Here is a 25,635-nt window from a genome sequence, read left to right as displayed (position 1 = left end):
TGCTCTGACTCCACTGCAAGTATGTTTCAGATTTTCCAAGCACAGCCCACAGTTTTATATTTTTTATTAAATATTTGATAAAATGTGATTTGATGTGTATATCAAATTGTCATATTTTTTCCCAGACACATAAATTCACAAATGAGAAGAAAAAAATTATTATGAAGCTAGAGCTTTTAGAAGCAACAGATTTTAGCCGCATGGTGACTGATTCTCAGTAGAAGAATAAGGGAATATAAAATACGTCAGCACTGACCAGCATGTCAGTAGAGGGCCTTGGGATCATCGTTGTAGTTGTTTAGTTGCTCAGTTGTGTCTGACTCTCTGCAACCCCATGGACTGTAGCCCTCCAGGCGCCTCTGTCCATGGGGATTTCCTAGGCAAGAATACTGGAGTGGGTTGCCATTTCCTCCTCCAGGGGATCTTCCCGACCCAGGGATTGAACCCAGGTCTCCTGCATTGCAGGCGGATTCTTTTACCATCTGAGCCACCAGGGAAGCACCTGTGATCATTAATCAGTGATCTATGTTTTAGGGGAATATATTTTAAGTTAATGACTGTAGCATGGTACAACTGGCAGCATACTATATCTACCCACATCTATCTATCCTATCTGTCTAGCTGTCTGTATTTTAATATTCTGCCATTTCACTTAATATTATAACATGAGCATTTCCTGAATTCATTGCAAATACTTCCAAAAAATATTTTAACAACCACATAATATCATATGGATGCATCATAATGCACTTTACCATTCTCTTATCACTAGACATTTAGGTTATTTTACTATATCATGTAACACTATGATGTTAGAATATACATATTTGCCCAAATGTCTGATCACAAAGGCAAGTTGCTTATCCAATAGGAACTCCCCAGGTGTGTCTGTAGTCCAGAGAAAGAAGCCATTGAAGGGCTAGGGAGAGACGGGATAGTTCCTAGGATAGAGCCCTAGTGACGGCCTGAAGATGCCTGATGCTGCTCCTTCCTCCCCAAATATGTCATCTCAAAGGACTGGTCCCCACCTCCTGCCTTCACTTGCTCAGCACCCACTTACTCATTCACTTTTTTGATCTGGGATCTTCTACCATCCTATGGAAACAGTTCTCCCTAGGGTCACTTAGTTACCTATTGCTGTGAAACCAGTTACCCCAAACTTCATGGCTTAAACAACAATACACATTTCTTATCTCCCATCCCTTGTTCAATTGCTAAGTCGTGTCTGATTCTGCAACCCCATGGACTGCAGCACACCAGGCTCCTCTATCCTCCACTATCTCCCAGAGTTCACTCAAATTCATGTCTGTTGAGTCAGTGATGCTATCTAACCATCTCCTCCTCCTAGCCATCCCTTAGAAACCACGCATAACTAATTAAAAGATAAAACAACAATTTGTACACCAAGTGAGAGATTACAGGATGCTTTCTTATTGTGTATCTAATTGATACTTACATCAACCCTGTGAAATAGACTAGACAAGTATTTATCATCCCCATTTTATAGAAGAAAAATCCAACAGGCTTAAGTGGGTTTAGGGCCTCACCCAGGCCTACAGAGAGGGTGTTTGGTGGGGCTGGCATTCAAAGCAAGACCCTCAGATCCTAAATTCCAACTCTTTCTCCCTAACTATGTACCTTTCCCTGCGTCCTTGCAATGCATAGTTGAACAGTTACTCAATATGCTTTCCTGTGTGCAATTTTCACTCTTTCCCAATCTCTTCTAGCTCTTTATTTCTCTGGAAAGCAATGGGATAGTAGAAAAGTAGGCAAGGGATCAGACAGACCTCACCAAATATCATGGTTTTTCCCTTTAGAGGGTCACTCACCACCAGGCACGCCCCAAGGATGCGTCGGTAGGAACTCCTGGCGTTCCAGATTCCTTCTTGCAGGGGCCGCGCTATGTGGGCAAAACACTGGTCAATGGCCTTCTCCAGCAACTGTATCTTCTCTTCCACAAATCTCCGCAGGCCACTCATGTGCAAGTGTTCATTCTAGGGACAAGGACCATCAGGAGCATGAGGCTATGCCTTTCCTATAGGCATTGGCTTTTGCAGGTCTGCTTCCTCTGAGCCTGTGCAGATTGAGCTTGAGCTAATCACCCACAGTGGACTTCGCCCCATCGCCCAGTAAAGCATCCTCCAGTCCACAGATCTGCTTAAGCTTTGTGGGATTGGCACACGTATGTGCTTAGTCTCTAAGTTGTGTCCGACTCTTTGCAACCCCATGGACTGTCTCCTGCCAGGCTCTTCTGTCCTTGGGATTTCCAAGGCAAGAATACTGGAGTAAGTTGCTATTTCCTTCTCTAGGAGCTCTTCCTAACCCAATGGTCAAACCTTAATCTTCTACACTGGCAGCAGATTCTTTACCATATGAGCCACCGGGGAAGCCACTTGTGAGATTGGAGAACAAAACAAATATATGCCTCCTACAACTTATTTTAGTGGTATAATCCATTAGACTATTGGAAAGAGTAAATATTTTTAAAAATCCAGCCATTATTAAAAGAGATTTTTTCCAATGACATCTGATTTGACAGATATTTAATGAACTTGGTGCAGTTTGGGAGGATAGGATTTCTCAAATTTGTGTGAGAAAAAATGTGCATAGAACTCACTGGGCAAGTTGGTTCAAACCCGAGCACCTGGGATTTTATGCTTCTATCAAGTCCCAGGCTAACAGTGACCTTCTGGAATAAATAACAGAGCTATAGGACCACCAAAATAAAGACTTGGTTCCTGCTTCAAAGGAGAACAGCCTAATCAGGGAAGAAATGTCAATTCAGATATATAAGGTAGTGACCACCAGAGGCTGTCTTGACCTCTAGGTTCCAATCTGGGAACTTTGTAGTGCCTGCCCCTGTATGAGAACCCTGGAGACCATGCAGTGTCCACCTGCAGTGGAAAGAAGCCACACTCCTTAGCTCAGCACTTAAGGCCCTTCTTGGCCAGAACTCAACCAATTTCTCCAGCACTGCCAGCTCTCTCTTTGCCCAAAAGTTCCTCCCGTGTAGCTGCCCATGATCTTGCTGCCGTTCCCCAAATGTGCCATCCTTCTGGCTGTGCACAGGCTCTGCCCACGTTCTCGTCCTCCCAGAAAAAGTTCAAAAGGCACTTCTCGTGTCATGCTGTCCCTGACTCCCCAGCAGAGTTGGGGTGAGCAGAGTTGGGTGCCCTTTCCTGGGCTCCCGTTGTACTTGGCACACCCTGCTGGGCTGTGTCTCCCTCGGGCCATGTGTCTCCCTGCTCTGGGCCAGGACCCTGCTGAGGAGACAGACTGTTATTCGTGCCTGTTCACTCCAGGCATGGCACGGGGAGTGCAGTCCATAAACGTTTGTGGAGTGAGTGAGTGGCAGGGAGAAATGGCTGGATAACATAGGATTTTAAATTCTATTCCAAACCGGATGACAGAAATAGCTCTTGCATTAAGGTGAGACTTTCCATGGATGACTTATCATCCCTGAATCCTTAAGGGCATTGTCTGTGAAGTAAGTTGAATGGAGCTGAATGATCCTGAAAATAGCCTCAAACTCCTACATTCTGAGTCTCAGAATAGATGAGTTTCAGAAGTCTATGGAAACTATCTCACTTCAGGCATGCCCTGGGAAGTTTCAGAGTTTTCACTAGTTAGAATTCTATGCTGTAGCTCACCAGGCTCCTCTGTCCATGGAATTCTCCAGGCAAGAATACTGGAGTGGGTTGCGATTCCCTTCTCCAGGTGATCTTCCTGACCTAGGGATCGAACTCTGGTCTCCTGTGTTACAGACAGATTCTTTACCACCTGAGCCACGAGGGAAGCCCCAGAATTCTATAAGCAGGACTTTTTTCTCAGAGTGCTTGCTGGGTTCTCTGAAATTTGTGGTGTCACTGGTGAGCAAAATGAAAGAAGAAAGAAGTCATGAAAAGGAACGCCGCAGGCAAGATTCTCACAATGGCTCACTCTCAACGAATCCTTTTTGAAGAAGGAAAGAATGATAAGAAGCAGAAGGGCTGGGAATGAAAAAGCTGGGAATGAAGAAAGGGAAAAAGGCTGGCATCTACTATGAATAAATGCAGGACTCATTCAGCATTGAGATTGTCATAATCAACTTCCCTTTAATTCGTAAAAATAAAGGTGAGATCCCTGTTCATTTAAAACCACTAACTAGACTTCTCTGGGGGTCCGGTGGTTGAGAATCCACCTGCCAGTGAGGGGACATGGGGTTAATCCCTGGTCTGAGAAGATTCCACAGGCCACAGAGCGACTAAGCCCGAGCCCCACAACTACTGTGGCCGGTGCTCTGGGGCCTGGGAACCCCAAGAGAAGCCACACAATGGAAAGCCTTCACACCCCAACCAAGAGTGTACCCCTCACTTGCCACACCTAGACAGACGCCAGTGCACGGCTGTGAAGACTCAGCACGACCAAAAATGAAAGTAATTATTTTAAAAATATAAAATAAAATCATTATTCTCTAATTTTTGAGTTTGAGTCACAATCTTAAAAAAAAATGGTCCATCACATACAATTTTAGGTGTTCCCCCCCGCCCCCCAGAATACAAAGGAACTGACAAAACTCTGGCCTTCCAACTTTCAATCAAAGAAGTAAGGCTGAGACCGATATGTGAGGCCAAAGAATTTTGAGGAAGGCTGCTGGCAACCCCCTCTAAGAGGCTAGGATAGAATCCCAGCCAGCCCCCTCCTCTGCGTCTTCTGTCGCCTAGAGTCTGGATACAGGGAGAGAACTGAGGCTGTACTTCCATATCACACTCCAGCTTGGACTGCAGAAGGCTTTGTCCCGGTGTTTATCAAGCAAACCAACCACACACAGCACCGCGTCTGATTCATTTTCCATCAGCACTTCCAAAAGCAATCTTTGGCTGGGCAGCAAGGCAACTTTCACCCCGAAGAATTTTTTCGGGAAGTTGGAATGTCAAAACCTTCACTAGTATTTCAGAGGACAAAAGTCAAAGTAGAAAATCTCAAATTCCAGAAAGGTGTTTTTTTTTTTTTTTTTTTTTCACACAGAACTAGAACAAAACACAGAGTAAGAAATATGAGGGAAAAGATGGTGAATCTTGCTCTATTTGGCACTTTTTATGTAGAATTTCTAAAATGAAAAAGGCCCTGATGCTGGGAAAGAGGGAGGGCAGGAGGAGAAGGGGACGACAGAGGATGAGATGGTTGGATGGCATCACTGACTCAATGGACATGGGTTTGAGCAAGCTCCAGGAGATAGTGAAGGACAGGGAAGCCTGGTGTGGAGTCTCAAAGAGTCAGACACGACTGAGTGACTAAACGACAACAACAAAGATATTTGACCAACACTGCATGGACTATGGGAGAAGGCAGTGGCACCCCACTCCAGTACTCTTGCCTGGAAAATCCCATGGACAGAGGAGCCTGGTAGGCTGCAGTCCATGGGGTCGCTAGAGGTCGGACACGACTGAGCGACTGAGCGACTTCACTTTCACTTTTCACTTTCATGCATTGGAGAAGGAAATGGCAACCCACTCCAGTGTTCTTGCCTGGAGAATCTCAGGGACAGGGGAGCCTGGTGGGCTGCCGTCTATGGGGTCACACAGAGTCGGACACGACTGACGCAACTTAGCAGCAGCAGCAGCATGGACTATTAAAAGTTGACATTGCGGGTCTTCCCAGTGGCTCCCTGGATTAAGCTCCCAAAGCAGGGGGCCCAGGTTCGATCCCTGGCTGGAGAACTACATTCCACATGCCGTAATGAAGACCCTGCACAGCCAAATAAATAAAATATTGTTTAAGAGTCAGCATTGCTCACTTTTCACATTGAAGTCATGTCCAGACCAGCTGCCTCAGCTAGTCCCTCCACTGGGCCCTCCCAGGTTGACTGTCCCATGTTATCGGGACCAACGCGATTGTACATGTCTCTACCCTTTCCCTTTTCTATGTAATAACAGGTCAGACAGCTTGGCTGAGCAAATATGATAGATGACAGCAAGTATGGAAATAAAGAAACACCAACCAAATAAGAACGTCCAAAGGCTGTTAATTCAGAGCTTGCTGTAGTAAGGGAGTCAGTGGGCATCATCTGCATTTGGCAGATAACTCAAAGGCAGGCCAGGGGCTTCCCTGGTGGCTCGACAGTGAAGAACCTGCCTGCAATGTGGGCAGATTCAATCCCTGGGTCAGGAAGATCCCCTGGAGAAGGGAATGGCTACCCACTCCATTTCAGTATTTTTGCCTGGAGAATCCGGTAGACAGAGGAGCCTGGCAGGCTAGGCCACGGGGTTGCAAAGACTCAGACACGACCGTGCGCACACAGGCAGGCAGAGGGGTGGGAAGGCTTTCGGCACCGTGAACAGAGACCCCTGGCGCGGGGCAGCCATGAGTGGGGAGACCCCTGGGCTGTGTGTCCTTTGCCTCCCAGCCTGGGCAGAACCCTTCCTCTTACTAAGTTAGAGAATTAACTTGGAATGACTTTTCTTCTCTGACCAGAGGAACACCCTAAACTCATAGCCTCTAAAGAAAATCATCTGAGGGTTAACATTGTAACCTTTGAGTAAGGAAAGAAAAGAATGTTTGATCTTCTTTTTTTTTTTTTTCCTTTTTTACTTGTGACAGATAGGCAGAGAGGAAAAGTTAAAAATAGTTACTTTAGACTCTCCTGAGACTTGAATCAGGTAGACTGTGTTGAATGGTAGGAGAGATGTGTCTTCTGCTGGAATAAGCTGAGCTTTCCTGGTGGCTCAATGGTAAAGAGTCCGCCTGCCAATGTAGGTTTGATCCCTGAGTCAGGACTCCCAGCGTACCTGCACGTGGTCTGTGCAGCTGAAACTGTCTGTGAGGAGCAACAGGCCAAAAGCTTCAGTGACGTACTTGGTCACCGTCCTCTTCTTCTTATCCAAGAGCCTTCTCCTGATATACTCTCTTAGCTTGGGGATTTCTGGAATTCACAGGCACCACAAACAGTTTGAAAAGGCCAGAGTTCATAGGAAACAGCATTCATGAAAAGGAACAGATCAGGATGGCAGTCTGAATCAACTTCAGTTGAGGTCCTCTGGGGGTGGGATGCTCATGAAACCAACCTTTCTGTCTCCCCCAGTCTAGGATCAGCAACTACAGATGGGAGGTCAGCAGTGAAGCATCAGGAACCACAACAATGCAGAAACACACACATATTTGCTCGTAGGTGTGGAAACTGGCAAACTAGAAGTGTGGCACAGAAAGTTCTAGGATGGGAAACTCAGCATGCCAAGCTTATTCTTGAGAATTTTAGTGAGTGAGATAAAAATACATGTATTCATATAAGTTACCAGTTTCCTCCTCGGTGAGGACAGCCTGCTGCCAGTACTCCTGGGCGCTGACCGTGTACACCAACTCGGAAGCTTCCAGAACCCTGGAGTCAGCTGGCAGTTTTCTCTGAAGTGAGAGAGGCACACAGGGAACAGAATCACTCAGTTGCCACAAAGGCAGCCATGCACCCGCTTCACCAGAGCCTTCAGCCAACTTGAGCTCATCCACTTTCCGTTCTGCACGAGCCCATAAGGAATGAGCAACATTCTCAAGGTCAGATGTTCCCATCTGTCCCCCTCGCAAGGTCAGAGGTCGTGAGGACATTGTTGCAGAGATTCTCTGCGGAGTTAAAAAAAATAGCAATTCTATTTTTGTATATGGAAATGTATACAGAAAATAGTTCAGAAGTGTATTTAAAAAAACTCTTTAAAAAAACAAGAGTTACCATGGGATCCAGCAATCCCACTCCTGGGCATGTATCTGGAGAAAACTCTAATTCCAAAAGATACATGCTCCCCAGTGTTCATAGAAGTACTATGAATGAATGAAGAATATGTGCTGTATATATATATTTATATATGTATGTGTATATATATATATACACACACACAGAGCAGAATATAACTCAGCCATTCATCTGCTGACGGCCACTTAGACTGTTCCCATGTCTTGGCAACTATAAATAATGCTGCAGTGAACACTGGGGTTCATGTATCTTTTTGAATTAGTTGTAACCGCATTTTTTAAAAAAAATCTAGCTTTGTCACTTAAATCATTTTGCAGTGATAACACCCTGTCTACTTCTTTTACTTGTATGAATATTTTGATATGTACTCCTTGCACCCTAACCTTCATTTTTAATATCATTCTCTACTCTTGGGCTTTCCTGGTGGCTCAGCTGATAAAGAATCCACCTGCAATGCGGGAAGCCTGGGTTAGATCACTGGGTTGGGAAGATCCCCTGGAGAAGGGAACGGCTACCCACTCCAGTATTTTGGCCTGGAGAAATCCATGGATCCATGGACTGTATAGTCCATGGGGTAGCAAAGAGTCAGACATGACTGAGCAATTTTCACTCACTCATTCACTAAAAGAAACCCAAGTTTCTTTTATAGTAATAGGTCCATGTTTTGGGACAGAGAAAAAAAAATTGGTCTGAATATAAACTTGCTGCCAGGGAGCAAAGATAGTTTTATAACGTCTTGTTGTTTTTAGCTGCTAAGTAGCATCCGACTCTTTGAGACCCCATGGACTGCAGGATGCCAGCCTTCCCTGTCCTTCACGATCTCCCGGAGCTGGCTCAAACTCACATCCATTCAGTCAGTGATGCCATTCAACCATCTCATCCTCTGTCGCCCCCTTCTCTGCCCAGCAGGAGATCTTTCCCGGGATCAGTGTCTTTTCAAATGAGTTGGCTTTTCGCATCAGGTGGCTAAAGTATTGAAGCTTGAGCTTCAGCATCAGTCCTTCCAGTGAATATTCAGGACTGATTTCCTTTCAGATTGACTGGTTGGATCTCCTTGCTGTCCAAGGAACTCTCAAGAGTCTTCTCCAACACCACAGTTCAGAAGCATCAGTTCTTCAGCACTCAGCTTTCTTTATAGCCCAACTCTCACATCCATACATGACTACTTTAAAAACCATAGCCTTGACTAGATGGACCTTTGTCAGCAAAGTAATGTCTCTGCTTTTTAATATGCTGTCTAGGCTTGTCATAGCTTTTATTCGAAGGAGCAAGCATCTTTTAATTTCACGGCTGCAGTCACCACCTTCAGTGATTTTGGAGCCCAAGAAAATAAAGCCTGTCACTGTTTCCATTGTTTCCCCATCTATTTGCCATGAAGTGATGAAACTGCCTGCCATGATCTTAGTTTTTTGAATGCTGGGTTTTAAGCCAGTTTTTATTCACTGTCTTCTTCCATCTTCATCAAAAGGTTCTTTAGTTCCTCCTCGCTTTCTGCCATTAGGGTGGTGTCATCTGCATATCTGAGGTTATTGATATGAGGATATTGATTTTTAATGTCTGATGCTGAAAGGATTCAGCTTAAATTAAGGGCTTCCATTGGCCAACATGTGAACTTGAACATCAAACAGAACACAATAATTCTGTGAAAAGCAGTGAGTTCATATGATCTTTAAACTGAGTAAAACAAGAAGATATTGTGAAATAATATCTGTCTCTGTGTCTGTCTGTCTATCAGCTTCTGCCCTGAATTCCTGACACAGGGCTCCTGAGACCCTTATACAAAGAGGTGTTGGGAGAATCTTTCATTCTAAAATTTAGTCTTTGACCCCAGTTGCCAGCACAGAACTCCCGAATCCCTTGGGATTTCTAAGCACACCCCCTTTCTCCAGAGAGGAGAGAGGAGCTGGAAATGTAGTTCATAATTGATCATGTCTACATGAGGAAGCTCCATAAATTCCCAATAACATAGGGTTCAGAGAACTTCCAGGTTGGTGACATCCACATACTTGGAGAGCAATGCACCCCAATTTAATGGGACTGAAGCTCCGGCCCTGGGGAGCCTCCCGGAGCTTGCCCTATGTATATCTTGATCTGGCTGTTCATTTATATCAAATTCTTTATTATGTAATAAACTGGTAAATGTGAGTAATTGATCCACTGAGTTCTGTGAGCTATTTTTGCAAATAACTGAATCCAAGGGAGAGGAAGTCATAGGAACCAATTTGTGATGAAGTCAGAAGCAGTGCGTAACCTGGGGACCTACTTCTTGTGATCCGTATCTGAAGTGGGGGCAGTCTTGTGGGACTAAACCCTTAACCTGTGGGGTCTGAGCTATCTCCAGGTTGTTGTTTAGCCGCGTCCAGCTGTCTGGCAACCCCATGGACTTTAGCCTGCCAGGTTCCTCTGTCCGTGGGATTTCTCAGACAAGGATACCGGAGTGGGTTGTCCTTTCCTCTTCCAGGAGATTTTCCTGACCCAGGGATCAAACCCACATCTCCTGCATCAGCAGGCGGTTCTATACCACTGAGCCACCTTGGAAGCCCTCTCTCCAAGTAGGCAATGTCAAACTGAGTTAAACTGTAAGGCACCCAGCTGAGATAGGGAGAATTGTTCAGTGTGGGGAAAACGCCACACGTCTGCGGTCAGAAGTGTGAGCATGGTAATTGTGTGCAAGTAAAAAAGAGGGACACACGGAAACACAGAAACAGTGGTGCAGGTTTTCTTTACAGGTTTGCTAAAGCAAAGGCAAAATACGCATAACAATCGGCTCAAAAGACATGCCTGACCATCAAAACCCAGCTCTCTCTTGCCTGCCACATACAGTTAGCCATCCTGAGCTATGGAACGGAACTCTCTCTTGGCTCCTGAATGCATCTCGTCTACTCTGTTTCTGTGGTTACTGCCTGACTCAGGTTCTTATCACTCCTATTTTTATTTTTGTAACACCACCTAGATTACAGAAAAAGCTTCCCAAGCTGATCTCTCTACCTCCAGTCTTCACCAGCCCCTCTTCCCACTATCCATTCTCCATACTGGGCTTCCCAGGAGGCAGTAGCGGTAAAGAACCCGCCTGCCAATGCAGGAAATGTAAGAGGCATGGGTTCAATCCCTAGGTTGGGAAGATCTCCTGGGGAAGGGGATGGCTACCCACTCCAGTATTCTTGGCTGGAGAATCCCATAGACAGAGGAGCCTGGCAGGCTATGGTCCATAGGGTCGCAGAGAGTCGGACATGACTGAGTGACTTAGCACACACATGTTCTCCATACTACTGAGAAAATCACTTTTCTAAAATATTTCCAAATTGAGATCAAAAAATGTAGTCCCAGGAGTCTGTCTTTTCCATTAATATTTTTTCTTAATTTTCATTTTTGTAATTAAAAAAATAAGCATACACATTTCTATGAATGGCTATATAATCAAATTCTGCCTCATTTTTTCCATGGCTAAATTAAATATGCTCCAAATGAAGGCCTGCAGGACAAGTAAAGGTTTCACAGCAATTCAAACTGAAAAAAAGGTGGCTGGAGAATGAAGGTGTTAGGTAGCCATCAGAGGGATAGGTGTGTAAACTCAAAGAACTTGTGCAATTAAGAGTCAGAACCATAGGCATCCTGCAAGCTGACATTTTTGCACAGACCCTATCTCATACACACCAGTTTGCCACATTTATTAGCAGTAAATATATAATCATGAATTGTAAATTGAAGTATTGGGTTGGCCAAAAAGTTCGTTCAGGTTTTTCCATAAGATGGTACGAAAACCCAAACGAACTTTTTGGCCAACCCAATATTTTATGTTTCTACTTCCAGAAACAATATAATTATGTCCTCCACAATTAATGAGAACAAGAACAGCTCTTCTGAGTTACTGCCTCATTAAAATCAGCATTCAAAAATTGCCTGGTAGAAGACCTTGGCTTATGTATGAGGTCTGATTATTCTGAATTAGAAACAAAAGCTTTGCAACTTTCAATTCCACATTGTACACCAGACATTTTCTGCATCACAATAATTGAAGTCAAAATACAGAAAGCAGTTAACTATAGAACTGGCCGCAAGGCCATATGCTTTTCCTATTAAACCCAGCCCTGGAGATTGAGTTTCAGCAAAGCCACCTCACCTATCACATATAACATTGAGGTTGTTTTCTTTATATTTTATCTTCAAGTTGGTTTCAGGTTTAAGGTTGCATAAGACTATTACAGGAAGGAGTTTTATGTTTGCAACTATTTTAGTAACAGAATAATAAAAATAACTTGAGGAACACCAAGATTCCCACAGACCAATTACTCAAACTTGAAAAACAGAGCTCAGACCTTATATCCCAACACAGCATATGGCTTTTGCTTAGCTGTTCAAACCTATTTGCCTGTAGTTCACCCAGCATAGCAGATTTTTTTCAATCACGTTCTTCCTTCTGTCTCAAATGCCCTTTCTCCTACTACTTCTCCTCACCCAAGACTACTGGTTCTTTAAAATTCTGCTCAAGAGGCTGAGGAGTTTTCCCTGAACTTCTCAGCACCACCTACCCAACTGCCAGCATGACTGAGGATCCTTCCTCTGAGTTCCCAGAGCCCCTCTGCATCCCTCTAGCCAAGCACACTTCAACCTGAATGGTACTCCCTGATTTTATCTGCTCATGGTTCTCAGTAAACTATATACTCATTAAATTCTTCCAACAATCACGGGCAGTAGATATTATTATTTCCCAGCTTTATAGATGAGAAAATGGAGGCTCAGACAGGTACAGTAATTTGCCTAAGGTTACAAAGTAATTAATCAATAGGACATATCGTCTACTTTAAAGCTTTTGCCCAAACAGGCACTTGTGTCTCAAAAGTCTGAGTGGTTGAAAAGCAGAAAAATGCATAGCAGAATCTGTTCACTCACCTTGAGTTTATCCTTGAGAATTTTATTCCTCTGTAGCTTTATCATTTCATTTCTTTCTAAAACAGCTTCTCGCTGACTTTGAATAGCTTCCTGGATTATAAGAAGAAATAACAGCATGGCCAAGAATGCAGGGTTATCAAGAGTAATAAAGGGATAAGATGAACATTTAGGGGGCTGCTCTTCATTTAACCCAGACAGGTGTGCAGGTGTTCAAATCATGTAACACTAGTCATAAAAAGTGAAGTCGCTCAGTCCTGTCTGACTCTTTGCGACCCCGTGGACTGTAGCTTACTAGGCTCCTCAGTCCGTGGCATTTTTGAGGCAAGAGTGCTGGAGTGGGTTGCCATTTCCTTCTCCAAGTCATAAAAAGTATTATTTAAAAATAACTAGTCCGAACTTTGGTCTATCAACTATCTCTCAATCGAGCTTTAAAAAAGAAAACAATTAGTCCATACTTACATTTCCCACTTTTCTTTCCCTGAAATGAAAAATGGAATAATTACTTATCTCATGATGTATCACAGCAGTCTTGACTTCCCCTGAAAGCACGCCTTTGTTGCTCTCCCTAAGCTCTTTCTTCAGCCTAAAGGCTCTGGCCCACCTCCAGGGTCCATTTGATAATAGTATCTTAATTTCTATGGAATGAGGTTTGTGACATTGTCCAGGAGACAGGGATCAAGACCATTCCCATAGAAAAGAAATGCAAAAAAGCAAAATGGCTGTCTGGGGAGGCCTTACAAGTAGCTGTGAAAAGAAGAGAAGCGAAAAGCAAAGGAGAAAAGGAAAGATAGAAGCATCTGAATGCAGAGTTCCAAAGAATAGCAAGAAGAGATAAGAAAGCCTTCTTCAGCGATCAATGCAAAGAAATAGAGGAAAACAACAGAATGGGAAAGACTAGGGATCTCTTCAAGAAAATCAGAGACACCAAAGGAACATTTCATGCAAAGATGAGCTCGATAAAGGACAGAAATGGTATGGACCTAACAGAAGCAGAAGATATTAAGAAGAGATGGCAAGAATACACAGAAGAACTGTACAAAAAAGATCTTCAGGACCCAGATAATCACGATGGTGTGATCACTCACCTAGAGCCAGACATCCTGGAATGTGAAGTCAAGTGGGCCTTAGACAGCATCACTACGAACAAAGCTAGTGGAGGTGATGGAATTCCAGTGGAGCTATTCCAAATCCTGAAAGATGATGCTGTGAAAGTGCTGCACTCAATATGCCAGCAAATTTGGAAAACTCAGCAGTGGCCACAGGACTGGAAAAGGTCAGTTTTCATTCCAATCCCAAAGAAAGGCAATGCCAAAGAATGCTCAAACTACCACACAATTGCACTCATCTCACACGCTAGTAAAGTAATGCTCAAAATTCTCCAAGCCAGGCTTCAGCAATATGTGAACTGTGAACTTCCAGATGTTCAAGCGGGTTTTAGAAAAGGCAGAGGAACCAGAGATCAAATTGCCAACATCTGCTGGATCATGGAAAAAGCAAGAGAGTTCCAGAAAAACATCTATTTCTGCTTTATTGACTATGCCAAAGCCTTTGACTGTGTGGATCACCATAAACTGTGGAAAATTCTTCAAGAGATGGGAATACCAGAACACCTGATCTGCCTCTTGAGAAATTTGTATGCAGGTCAGGAAGCAACAGTTAGAACTGGACATGGAACAACAGACTGGTTCCAAATAGGAAAAGGAGTTCGTCAAGGCTGTATATTGTCATCCTGTTTATTTAACTTATATGCAGAGTACATCATGAGAAACGCTGGACTGGAAGAAACACAAGCTGGAATCAAGATTGCCGGGAGAAATATCAAGAACCTCAGATATGCAGATGACACCACCCTTATGGCAGAAAGTGAAGAGGAACTAAAAAGCCTCTTGATGAAAGTGAAAGTGGAGAGTGAAAAAGTTAGCTTAAAGCTCAACATTCAGAAAACGAAGATCATGGCATCCGGTCCCACTACTTCATGGGAAATAGATGGGGGAAACAGTGGAAACAGTGTCAGACTTTATTCTGGGCTCCAAAATCACTACAGATGGTGACTGCAGCCATGAAATTAAAAGATGCTTACTCCTTGGAAGGAAAGTTATGACCAACCTAGATAGCATATTGAAAAGCAGAGACATTACTTTGCCAACAAAGGTTCGTGTAGTCAAGGCTATGGTTTTTCCTGTGGTCATGTATGGATGTGAGAGTTGGACGGTGAAGAAGGCTGAGCACCGAAGAATTGATACTTTTGAACTGTGGTGTTGGAGAAGACTCTTGAGAGTCCCTTGGACTGCAAGGAGATCCAACCAGTCCATTCTGAAGGAGATCAGCCCTGGGATTTCTTTGGAGGGAATGATGCTGAAGCTGAAGCTCCAGTACTTTGGCCACCTCATGCGAAGAGTTGACTCATTGGAAAAGACTCTGATGCTGGGAGGGATTGGGGGCAGGAGGAGAAGGGGACAGCAGAAGATGAGATGGCTGGATGGCATCACTGACTCAATGGACGTTGAGTCTGAGTGAACTCTGGGAGTTGGTGATGGATAGGGAGGCCTGGTGTGCTGTGATTCATGGGGTTGCAAAGAGTTGGACACGACTGAGCGACTGATCTGATGTGATCTTAATTTCTTGTCATTTCGTTGTAGGTGGGATTCTGTGCCCCCACCCCTATCCCAGTCAAGATGCAGACCTCTGCTGATGGACAGTTTAGAGAGCATCATACAGAGTGTGAAGCAAGTCAGACAGAGAAAAACAAATAGAAAAATGGTACTGATGAACCTATTTGCAAAGCAGAAATAGACACAGACATAGAGAACAAATGTCTGGACTTTAAGCAGGGAAGGAGGAAGTGGGATGAATAGGGAGATTGTGAATCACATATATATATGCACTATGTATAAAATACATAACTCATGAAAACCTATCTAACACAGGAAACTCAATGCTGTGGTGGCCTAAATAAATCTGAAACAGAATCTAACAATTCAAAGCTGCACCACCCAGACTGTTATAGGAAGTGTCTCCTAGCTGTGGGGCATCTACGCTTCCCATATCCGTGGGGGCAGGGAGGTCCATTACACTTGAAACACCAGGAGCTGCTGTTTGCATCTCAGACTCATGAGTGGCACCCCTAGAGCTGTGCAGAATTCAGCCTCTTGGGCGTTAAGCAGCTGCTCTGGAAGATTCTCAAGACAACCTACCTGATGGCCCAGAAGTCACCCAGGCATCTCTTTCATCACCAGTGGTCACTTGCCTGAGTCCACAGTGCCCATGAGTCAAGCTCTGCCGTTACAGTAGTTACGGCACCTGGGACCCACAGAGGGAAGCCCGCGTCCCTGCACGCCCAGAGCGGTACCTCAGATATTCCGGCAGGTGGAGCTTGTCGCTCTTGGTGACCACCAGGGCCAGGTCCCTGCAGAACCCTCTTTGGCAGGCCTTCATGCTCTCATTCAGAAGGTCCTCGTGGGCTCTCCCTCCAGAAATCCTTTTGATGTCACTGATCACCCAGATCACGGAGCACTTATCGATGGTCTGTGAAACATGACCACAGCGTGTTTAGGAGCATACATGGTGCCTCGGTTGTAGCATGTTAGTCGCTCAGTTGTCCAACTCTTTGTGACCCCATGGACTGTAGCCTGCCAGGCTTCTCTGTCCATGGGAGTCTCCAGAAAAGAATATTGGACATGTTTCCTTAGTGTCATGTCCATCCTCTGTGCTCTGCCCCAGCTCTCTGTCCAGCCCCATCTCTCACCAACCCCCGCCCATAGACTCTCTATGCAGCAGCCACATGAGCTTCTTGCGCATCCGTGGGTGTAAGTTGCGCATCTATCTTGGGGTCTTTGCTCTTGCCACAACCTCTGCTTGACCTCCGTTTGCCCTCTGAGATCACCAAGGGCCACCTGAGGCTAGGTTGGTCACCCCATCTCTGCATCCCATAGCACCTGTACTTACCTGCCCTGGTGCTTCTCAGGCAGAGCTACTGTACAGCTACTATACTGTACAAGGTTGGCACTCTGCACCCCTCCCCAGCTCCCCAGCCAGACTGCGAGGTGCCAGATGGGAAGGGGCCACATCATTCAGCTTGGAATCTGTAGCACCTCAAACACAGCACCTTGCCCAAACTAGAAGCTTCATAGATGTTTGTGGCATTAGTCATTGATAGAATTCAAGAAATCAGACCTTCAGTCCCAGATCCCTCACTAGCTTGATTTACTAAGCCGTCCTCTAGGGAGAAGTCTTTTTTTTTCTGGAACTAGTCCTGGTCATGCGTTTATTCCAAAGCTGTCACTGCCAAGCATTATTTTGATGTCTGGCTTGCCCTGCGTATGCAGTGCATGACCACAAGGTGGCAGCAGGGAGCAAAAAAACCCATATGATTGAATTGAACATGAAATTGTAACTTAATGATTTGATAGCATACGTATCGCTTTATCAAATATACAACTTTTATGTGACAAGCAATTGTGACATTTCTCTGACTGTATTGTTTTACCCATCTTATCTCTCCATATAAATGGAAAACTGGTCCAACTCCAGGATTGAATTTGTTTTATGGTTCCTCAGAATAGCACTTTGCACATAAAGGTGTGACAAGTTTGTGAGTTGCTAACTAAATCATTATTTGCTCTGTGCCACTGGTTCTTAATTGGTGGACCTTTGACAACGCCCGGAGACATTTCTAACTGTTCAGACTGGAGGGGACGCTAGTGGGCAGAGGCCACAGATGCTGTAAACATCCCATAATGCCTAGGTTGGGCCCCTACAGCAAAGAATTTCTCTGCCCTCTCCACCCCTAAGTCAGAAGAGCTGGGGCTAAGAAACCATGGTGTAGAGCAGGGGGGTTCAAACTTATTTTTAGCAGTGGATCCCTTTTCCAAATGAAATCTTAGGAAGAACTCCAATGGTCCAACTTGATTTTTTAAAGTGGAACAGCTTTAGTTGAATTTGAGGTGGAGGGTTTGGAGCCCCCATCTTCTCTGCACCCCTCATCCTCTGCCCATGAACCTCTTGGCTTCATGGATCATTGTTTTGAAAGCAACCATCTCAAGAGTCAAACAGACTTCATTATTTTATGGAAAAGGTAGAACCCACGAGGCAAAGGATTGACTTAAGGGCACACAAATCTGGGTCCTGAACCTCCTCCCCTACATGGATGGACTCAAATTCAGGCAGGAAAATAAAACCCATCTCTCCCTCCCACTTTCCAAATTATAACCAATGTAGGGAAGCTTCAAACAATTCTATCAGTTGTGGAAGATGAAACCTGCCCGCTCCTCCTCCAGGGCAGGGTCTCTTTTACCTTACATCCCCCTGGTCCCAGTAAATTGCTGTTATTGTTGTTTAATCGCTCAGTCGTGTCCAATTCTCTGCAACCCCATGGACTGTATAACGCTCCTTTCTCCTCTGTACATGGGATTTCCCAAGCAAGAGTACAGAAGTGGGTTGCTATTTCCTTCTCCAGAGGATCTTCCCAACCCAGGGATCTAACCCAGGTCTCCTGCATTGCAGGCAGATTCTTTACCATCTGAGCCACCAGGGAAGCCAAACAAAAGAGGACCTCGATCATAAAAGTTGCAGTGGTTAAATTTCAGGCCCTGCCAGAAAAGGCCAATCTATAAGACAAGAGCCTCTGGAACCAGGAGGGGTGGAATGGCCCCTGCCGTCCCCACCCACCTCCCTCCTTGCAATGAGAATGGGCCTCTGAGAGGCCAGGTGGCAGCACGGGGGAATTTGAGTTAAAGGTTTTAGTTTAGGGAGGACACCGCTGGCAGCTGGAGGGGTAGGGGAGGGGGGTTGTATTCTGTTCTCCCTGGATGGAGGGGAGTCTAGTAACTTCTCCAGAGAGGATATCACAAAAACCACAAGAATGTGGGGGAGCTGTTGCCAAACAGAGCAGGCTGGGAACCATCGCCTCGCTTCAGCCCAACCTCCTCAGAGCCCAGGTTCTGAGCCAGCTCTGCTGGCTCCTCCGTTCTGAGTGGCCTTTGATAAGCTGCCCAATGTGTCTGAACTGGCAGCAGCCACAGGTCCATCCTGTGCCAGAGGCTGGCCACCCCCCGAGGCTGTCACTCCCCACGCTGGCCTGGAATTCGAGGAGGTGGCGGATTCCACCCCGAGACCTGAAACCCTGCAGAAACAAAGGCTCTCCCGGCCAGGCCTGAGCAGGCCACCAAGGATGAAGGACACTGGGAGACTGCCTCCACCTTAAAGAACTGTTAGGGAAGCTTCCCAGATGGCTCAGTGCTAAAGAATCCGCCTGCCAGTACAGGAGACATGGGTTTCATCGCGGATCCAGGAAGATCCCACACACCACGGAGCAACTAAGCCCACGCACCACCACTACTGAAGCCTGCCCCCTCTAGGGTCCACAGCTAACGAGGCTGTGTGTTGCAGCTACTGAAGCCCATGCATGAAGCCTTACTGAAGCTTGGGCAGCTACTGAAAGCCCATGCTCTGCAACAAGAGAAGCCAGTGAGTGAGAAGCCCACACGCTGCAACGAGCGACCAGCCCCTGCTCACCACTACTAGAGAAAGCCTGCACACAACAGCAAAGACCCAGCGCAGCCAAAAATAATTTTAAAAAAAGAATTGTTAGAGGACTTTCTGGAGGTTGAGAGACAGAGCCTCAGCTGAGAAGACAGGAATCTGCTCTCAGGTTTAAATTCTGCCACTCAGTAGCTGTGTGGTTCTGGGCAAAGGACTTCCCGTCTCTGGGCCTTCATTTCCTTAACTGTAAAATCAGGGCACAGGCTGCTTATCTGTAAGCTGCCATCCCGATCTTTATGGAAAACCACAGTTGCAAAGCTCCCCTGGCCCATAGTCATTCATTTAGCACAAATCTGCGGACTTTAAAGTCTACGTACACCAGGGAAGCAGCAGTCCAGCAGAGAGGTTTTTGGCAGCCTCTGCGCTGATGATGACTCATGGGCCTCTCCTGATCCTCCCAGCCCCTTCCAGCTCTGTCCTGTGCCCCATGTTACCCCCACAATCCTGCACACCTGAGCTCCTTCTGCCTTTCTTTCTCTGTCACTCACCCTCTTGGAGCTTCCCCAGGAAGCATGGTATTAAAGCCCATCCCACCTTCCCCAAGGACTTCCCAGGTGGCTCAGTGGTAAAGAATCTGCCTGCCAATGCAGGAGATGTGCATTCAATCCCTGGGTTGGGAAGATCCCCTGGAGGAGGAAATGGCAACCGGCTCCAGTATTCTTGCCTGGGAAATCCCCTAACAGAGGAGCCTGGTGGGCTACAGTCCACAGGTCACAAAAAGTCCAGTATGACTTAGCAACTTACCAACAATTCCTTACAACCAAACCCAGGAGCAGCGTTCTGGTTCCTTGGTGGGTGGCTATTGGCTTCTCTGCTTTGTACCCAAATGTTGCCCTCCCTGTCTCACTCTGACCTTGTCTCCTCTGCTTACTTTCGGGCCCCTCTGTTGCTGGTCCTTCTCATGTACCGCAATTCCAGTTCCAGCTCCCAGGCCTATCTCGTGATTCCTCCCTCCCCAATGTCTCTTGCCACCAATATCCTACCATTGCCCTGAGGCTTAGAACATGGGAGAATTTAACTCTATCGAGCCCATAAAATCCATTAAGCGGAAAGTGGAACATTCTTTGCTGCTTTACAGAGAACGTTGGGGATGGAGAGAGAGGGAATGAAGCCCTGTGGAAGAGAATCACCTTTTTCCACATCTCGTCCCTCTTGCTATTGAAGTCGCCTGTGCCTGGAATGTCCACCAGCACAACCCCTTCTGGAATCAGCTCTGACTTGGGAAGGGTCACTTCCACCAGTTTGATCAAGGGCCAGATGTGTGTCTCAGCGGATCCTCCATCCCAGTCTCTCCTCTGGGTCCGGATGTAGGGGTCCAGCTTGACAGACAGCTCCCCTGCCTGAGGAAGAAGGACAAGGTCAGGTACACGAGACAGTCTCCAGCACCTCTGCCCTAGGTGGGCTATGACTTGGGTTCAGCAGCGGTCCACTGAGTCATGTGAGATGCAGTACTGGGCGACAGGCCCCAGGAGGCCTGAGGTCTTGCTTGGAAGGGTGTAGACTCAGAACTACAAAGAACACTGGGAGATCAGGAAGTTCAGGCTCCTATGGGCTTCCCTGCTGGCTCAGATGGCAAAGAATCTGCCTGCAATGCAGAAAATCCAGGTTCTATCCCTGGGTTAGGAAGATCCCTTGGAGAAGGAGATGACAACCCACTCCAATATTCTTGCCTGGAGAATCCCATGGACAGAGGGGCCTGGCGAGCTACAGTCCATGGGGTTGCAAAAAGTGGGGCACAAATGAGCGATTAACACTGACAGATGGAGAAAACAAAAGCAGTGAGAACAGGACTTGAGGAGAGTTACAGCTTCACTGGGTGATGATTTTATCTTCTAAATTCCATCCCAGTTCTAAAATCAATGGGAATCATCTGCAATATTCTAAATTTGTGTGAGAGAGAAAGAGGATTTTTGAACTAATGTGAACGTTTCTATGACCAGAAAGCCCTGACTGTGGAAAATTGATCATGAAATGGTGCCAAATTTTCTAAGTTGAAAATTGGTCTGAAGTTGATCTTCAAAAGGTTTTAAAAATTTTTTCTTCCAAGTTCAAAAGAATATATGGACAGACCGGCATTTCCATGCTATTTTAACGATGGTAAGTGAGATGAAGAATCACTCTCAGCCTATTGTTTTTCCCTAAACACATTCATGCCGGCAACTCTGCGCAGCAGCAAATCTCTACTGGGATAATTCAGAGTGCAGAAGATTTGGGACGTGGTGCAGTCACTGTTAATAAGTGTCTACAGAATGGCCCTGAAAGAAAGAGAAATTCTTAAGAGAGCTGAGATCAAATCAGAGAATGTATTGCTATCTGGGTAGGAAATAAGAGATATCATCAAGGGACTTCCCTGGTACACCGTCTAGTGGTTAAGACTTTGTCTTCCAATGCAGGGGCCATGGATTCAATTTCTGGTCAGGGAGCTATGGTCCCACATGCCGCATAGTCAAAAAAACAAAAATCAGAAAATATATTGTAACATATGCAATAAAGACTTTAAAAATGGCCCACATCCACAAAAATGTGTTTAAAAGATAGCAGTGCTAATCAAAGAATACGAAATTGTGAAAGAAGAGATGATAAAAGTTCTTTAAGATAGTTTGATTTAAAAAATAAACAAGCTAGGATAAGGGCAACAGAAGAGAAAAAGCACTGGGCTCAAAACAGCATGGGCTTTCTCTAAGAAGAGGGCTCCAATCAATAAATGGGGCTTCCCAGGTGCTGACGGTGGTAAAGAACCTGCCTACCAATGCAAGAGACATAAGAGACGTGGGTTCAATCCCTGGGTTGGGCAGATCCCCTGGAGGAGGGAATGGCAACCCACTCCAGTGTTCTTGCCTGGAAAATCCCATGGACAGAAGAGCCTGATGGGCTACCTAGTCCATGGGGTGGCAAAGAGTCAGACACGACTGAAGCAACTTAGCCGGCACGTACCACTCAATAAACTAGTGGAGACAAACCATTCTAGGAAGTAAACTCAGATTCCCGCTCCCCTGTCTAGAATCCATGCCCCAAAGTCTGAATTTGTGCCCTCACTCCTGGAGATGCTGATTCCATTCGTCTTGTTTCAAATGGGTCAAGTCCTCATGCTGGGAAGAAATATTTCTAAGTGCAGAGTAAGTGAGGAAATGAATATTACCTTGACACCTTGGTGTAAGTTGTATGTATTCAGATAAAGTAACCAGTTTTGTCGTCATTGTGTTTCTTTGGACATGCTCTGTCTGTATTTTGGATATTAGGACGATAATTAATGTTGGGGGGTTGTCATTTTTAAATTTTATTGAAGTATAGTTGGTTTACAGTGCTGTGTTTGGTTTCTACTAGTGACTCAGTCATACATATGTATACTGTTTACCGTATTCTTTTCCATTGTGGCTTATTACACAATATTGAATATAGTTCCCTGTGCTGTACAGGAGGACCTTGCTGCTTACCCATTAAGTAGTTTTAATTACGGGCTTCCCTGGTGGCTCAGAAGGTAAAGCATGGCCTGCAATGCAGGAGACCTGGGTTTGATCCCTCCCTGGGTTTGATCCCTCCCTGGGTTGGGAAGATCCCCTGCAGAAGGGAATGGCAACCACTCCAGTATTCTTCCCTGGAGAATCCCATGGACAGTGGAGCCTGGCAGGCTATTATCCATGGGGCCGCAAAGAGTTGGACATGACTGAGTGACTATCCATTTAAACATAAGAAAGGGGCCTACTACATTTCTTTGATTTTCTAGATATATAAGAGCTAAGTGCCTTGAAAGGTTTAATTCATTTGACTTCTAAGTATGCCTGGTGAAATAGTTCAAATTTTTTGAGAGAAACAAATATGCTAAATTTGAACTCTTAAGTCTAAGGAATGTTGAGTAATTGTGTAAGTAGTATTAACTTTTAAAGGAGGCTTTTCTATATTAAGCTTAGGAGATATTTGGACATTAAGTTTTAGAACTGGTGTAAGTAATTGTTCTTACTTTATATAAAAAGCACCAGATTTACAAATAGAATAACAATATTTTAAAGGTGAATTTTAAGATGCAAGAAAAACTAGGTTTTTTTAGTATGCAACATAAGTAAATTGCATATTAGTTCCATATGTATTTTGGTTTAATTTAAAATTGAATTTTAATTAAAAAAAAATATTGATCATAAAAAGAGAGCCTGGTTCTACTAGTTGCTTATCTAATATCCACCCTGCCCTTCAGCCATGCCCCCAGCATCCTGACTGTATATTTGGGAAGGCAGTGGATTGACACTGGTCTCAGCCAGCCACAAGTCGGCTTCTGGTTTCCCGAGACTCCCTTTCAGCTCAGAAAACCCACATGGCTCAGTACTGACCAAGAAAATCTACATGGAAATTTGCTGGGTGTGTTTCTAGGAAAGCATTTACTTCCAATAAAAGAGGAGACGTGGTTGGTACCCCGTTTAGCCATTTGTCCCTTCCATGGAGCTAGCTGCGAGGGTCAGCGCTTCAGTAGCCATTGTGTGACAATGAGGCGACAGGATGTAGAAGGTCAGGCGACCAGGGGTCTGTTGATCTTGACATTGTTGAGCCTCTGAACCAACCCACAAACCCAGCTGCCCCCAGACTTCTTATGTGAGAAAGTGGATAAATCCCAATTTGTTTAAGCTGTTATAAACTTGGGTGTTTTTTTTTTTAATTATTTGCTGCAAAACACATCCTTAATTAATCCTTGAGTAACTATAAAGTCTTTTCTGTGCACAAAAGCTCCCCCCTCAGACATGAACAATTCCCGTTTGACTGCAAACTAAAAATCATGGCTACTTCTGATTTTGGTACCAACTTATTTCCAGTAAAACATTGTGCCTTGGGACTTCCCTGCTGGTCCTGTTGCTAAGACCCTGCACTCCCAGTGCAGGGAGCCTGAGTTTAATCCCTGGCAGGGAACTAGATCCCACCTGCTGCAACTAAAGATCCCACCTGCAGCGCTGAAGATCAAAGATCCTGTGTGCTGCAACGAAAACCCAGCACAGCCAAATAAAAAAGTAAATAAAAATGTTTTTAAAAAGCGCAGGTGGTGGGTGTCCTTGGTGGCTCGGTGATAAAGAGCCACCTGCCACTGCAGGGGCTATGCATTCAGTCGCTGATCTGGGAAAGAGTGGCCCCCGCCTGCCACAACTGGAGAAAAGCCCCACAGCAGCGAAGACCCAGCACAGCCAAAAATAAGGAAATAAATTAAAATAAAAAGAGAGAGAGAGAGAACCTTGTGCCTTGCACCAATCCCCCAAACGGATTCAATGGTTACCCTTGAGGCTCATGATAACAAGAGAAACATCTTGAAGCTACCTCTTCTGCCTTGAGGGAGATGACTCTGGAGGTGGGAATCTTTCCTCTGGGCTTGGCCCTTAGTAACTCCTCATAGCTCTTTCCTTCTGCTCCGTTTCCATAAAACATTTGCAGCTTCCAAACAGCTTCCTCCGCTGCATCGCCCCTGTCCCACGCATCCTCCTCTTCTCCGCCCGGCCCCTCCGTCCTGTGCAGGAGAGTTGTCAGGTTCTTCAGCTCCTCCTTCCACTCCTGCTGAGACAGAGGGGGGCCAAGCCCACCCCACAGCCATGACACGGATTCAGCAGACATTGACAAAGTCCAGTGAGCCTGTGGGGGGCACAGGGCTCCAGGAAATCTAAGATCATCTAATCCAGGCAGGTATCATCTAACCCAACCCACTTGTATGGTCAATGAGGAAACAGGAACCCAAAGTCCCATAACCAGCTGAGGCAGCACCCAAGCTAGAGCCCCCATCTCGTTCTTTTGGACTTTCTCATTGTGTATGGCTTATGTTCTTTTTGTTTAACAAAGATGTGAGCTATGTTGACAAGGAATATAATGTGAATCTGTAAGAGAGAAGGAAAGAAAGAAAAGGAAGAGGGAAGACAGAGCAGGAAGGAAGAAGAAAGGATGGAGAGAGAGGAAAATAGGGAGAATGGGAAGGAAGGAAGGAGGGAGAAAAAGAGAGAGGAAGTGAAGGAAGGAAGGGGAGGAAGAAGGAGGGAGAAAGGAGGAAGAGAGAGAAGATAACAGGGAGAGGAGAAGGAAGGAAGGAAGGAAGGAGGGAGGCAGCTCTTACCTGGTCGGAGAGAAGGTGGATTTTGGCCTCATACTGCTCACAGCAGCCCGAGCTCACTTGAACGATACATGACGTACATATACTTTCTCCAGACACAGGTAAGAACATGGCTTGCCGGATGATGGCATTGATCAGGGAGCTCTTCCCAGCCCCAGTGCTTCCGAACAATCCAATGTAGATGGGGTCCAATGATGGTTTTTCAATCAAGGCAAGAAGCCTGTTTCTATATCAGTTTTAAAACGCTCATTGTCAAGGTCATCAAAGCAAGGTTGGGAGAATGTCAGAACATACAGCAACTAATCTCCAATCCTGGTCAAGTCACCCCATCTTTCTGAGTCCTCTCTGCAGTCTCTTTGGTCAAAGGAGAATATTCAGCCCTGTTTACTATATAGAGTTGTCAGGATCAAATGAGATT

The 25,635-nt window shown here is 45.3% G+C and overlaps 2 protein-coding genes across 8 annotated transcripts in view; one reads left to right on the top strand and one right to left on the bottom strand.

Annotated features, from left to right (window-relative positions):
- ELP3 (elongator acetyltransferase complex subunit 3) overlaps window positions 1-25,635 on the top strand; it is a 219,600-nt gene that overhangs the window by 46,769 nt on the left and 147,196 nt on the right. The window lies entirely within an intron of this gene.
- NUGGC (nuclear GTPase, germinal center associated) overlaps window positions 1-25,635 on the bottom strand; it is a 42,641-nt gene that overhangs the window by 9,255 nt on the left and 7,751 nt on the right. Inside the window, exons 4-12 of the mRNA XM_055577778.1 lie at window positions 25,221-25,443; window positions 24,440-24,670; window positions 20,278-20,487; window positions 15,957-16,132; window positions 13,067-13,085; window positions 12,608-12,697; window positions 7,272-7,377; window positions 6,768-6,901; window positions 1,830-1,994 (exon numbers count right to left, since the gene is read on the bottom strand). Of these exons, the coding sequence (XP_055433753.1) occupies window positions 1,830-1,994; window positions 6,768-6,901; window positions 7,272-7,377; window positions 12,608-12,697; window positions 13,067-13,085; window positions 15,957-16,132; window positions 20,278-20,487; window positions 24,440-24,670; window positions 25,221-25,443 (1,354 nt within the window). The remainder of the gene's footprint in view (window positions 1-1,829; window positions 1,995-6,767; window positions 6,902-7,271; window positions 7,378-12,607; window positions 12,698-13,066; window positions 13,086-15,956; window positions 16,133-20,277; window positions 20,488-24,439; window positions 24,671-25,220; window positions 25,444-25,635) is intronic.

This window comes from Bubalus kerabau, chromosome 4 (genome assembly GCF_029407905.1).
Source record: "Bubalus kerabau isolate K-KA32 ecotype Philippines breed swamp buffalo chromosome 4, PCC_UOA_SB_1v2, whole genome shotgun sequence".
In the NCBI taxonomy this organism is placed as follows: domain Eukaryota; kingdom Metazoa; phylum Chordata; class Mammalia; order Artiodactyla; family Bovidae; genus Bubalus; species Bubalus kerabau.
Note: the sequence above shows the minus strand (reverse complement) of the source record. Positions and strands in the feature narration are given on the sequence as shown.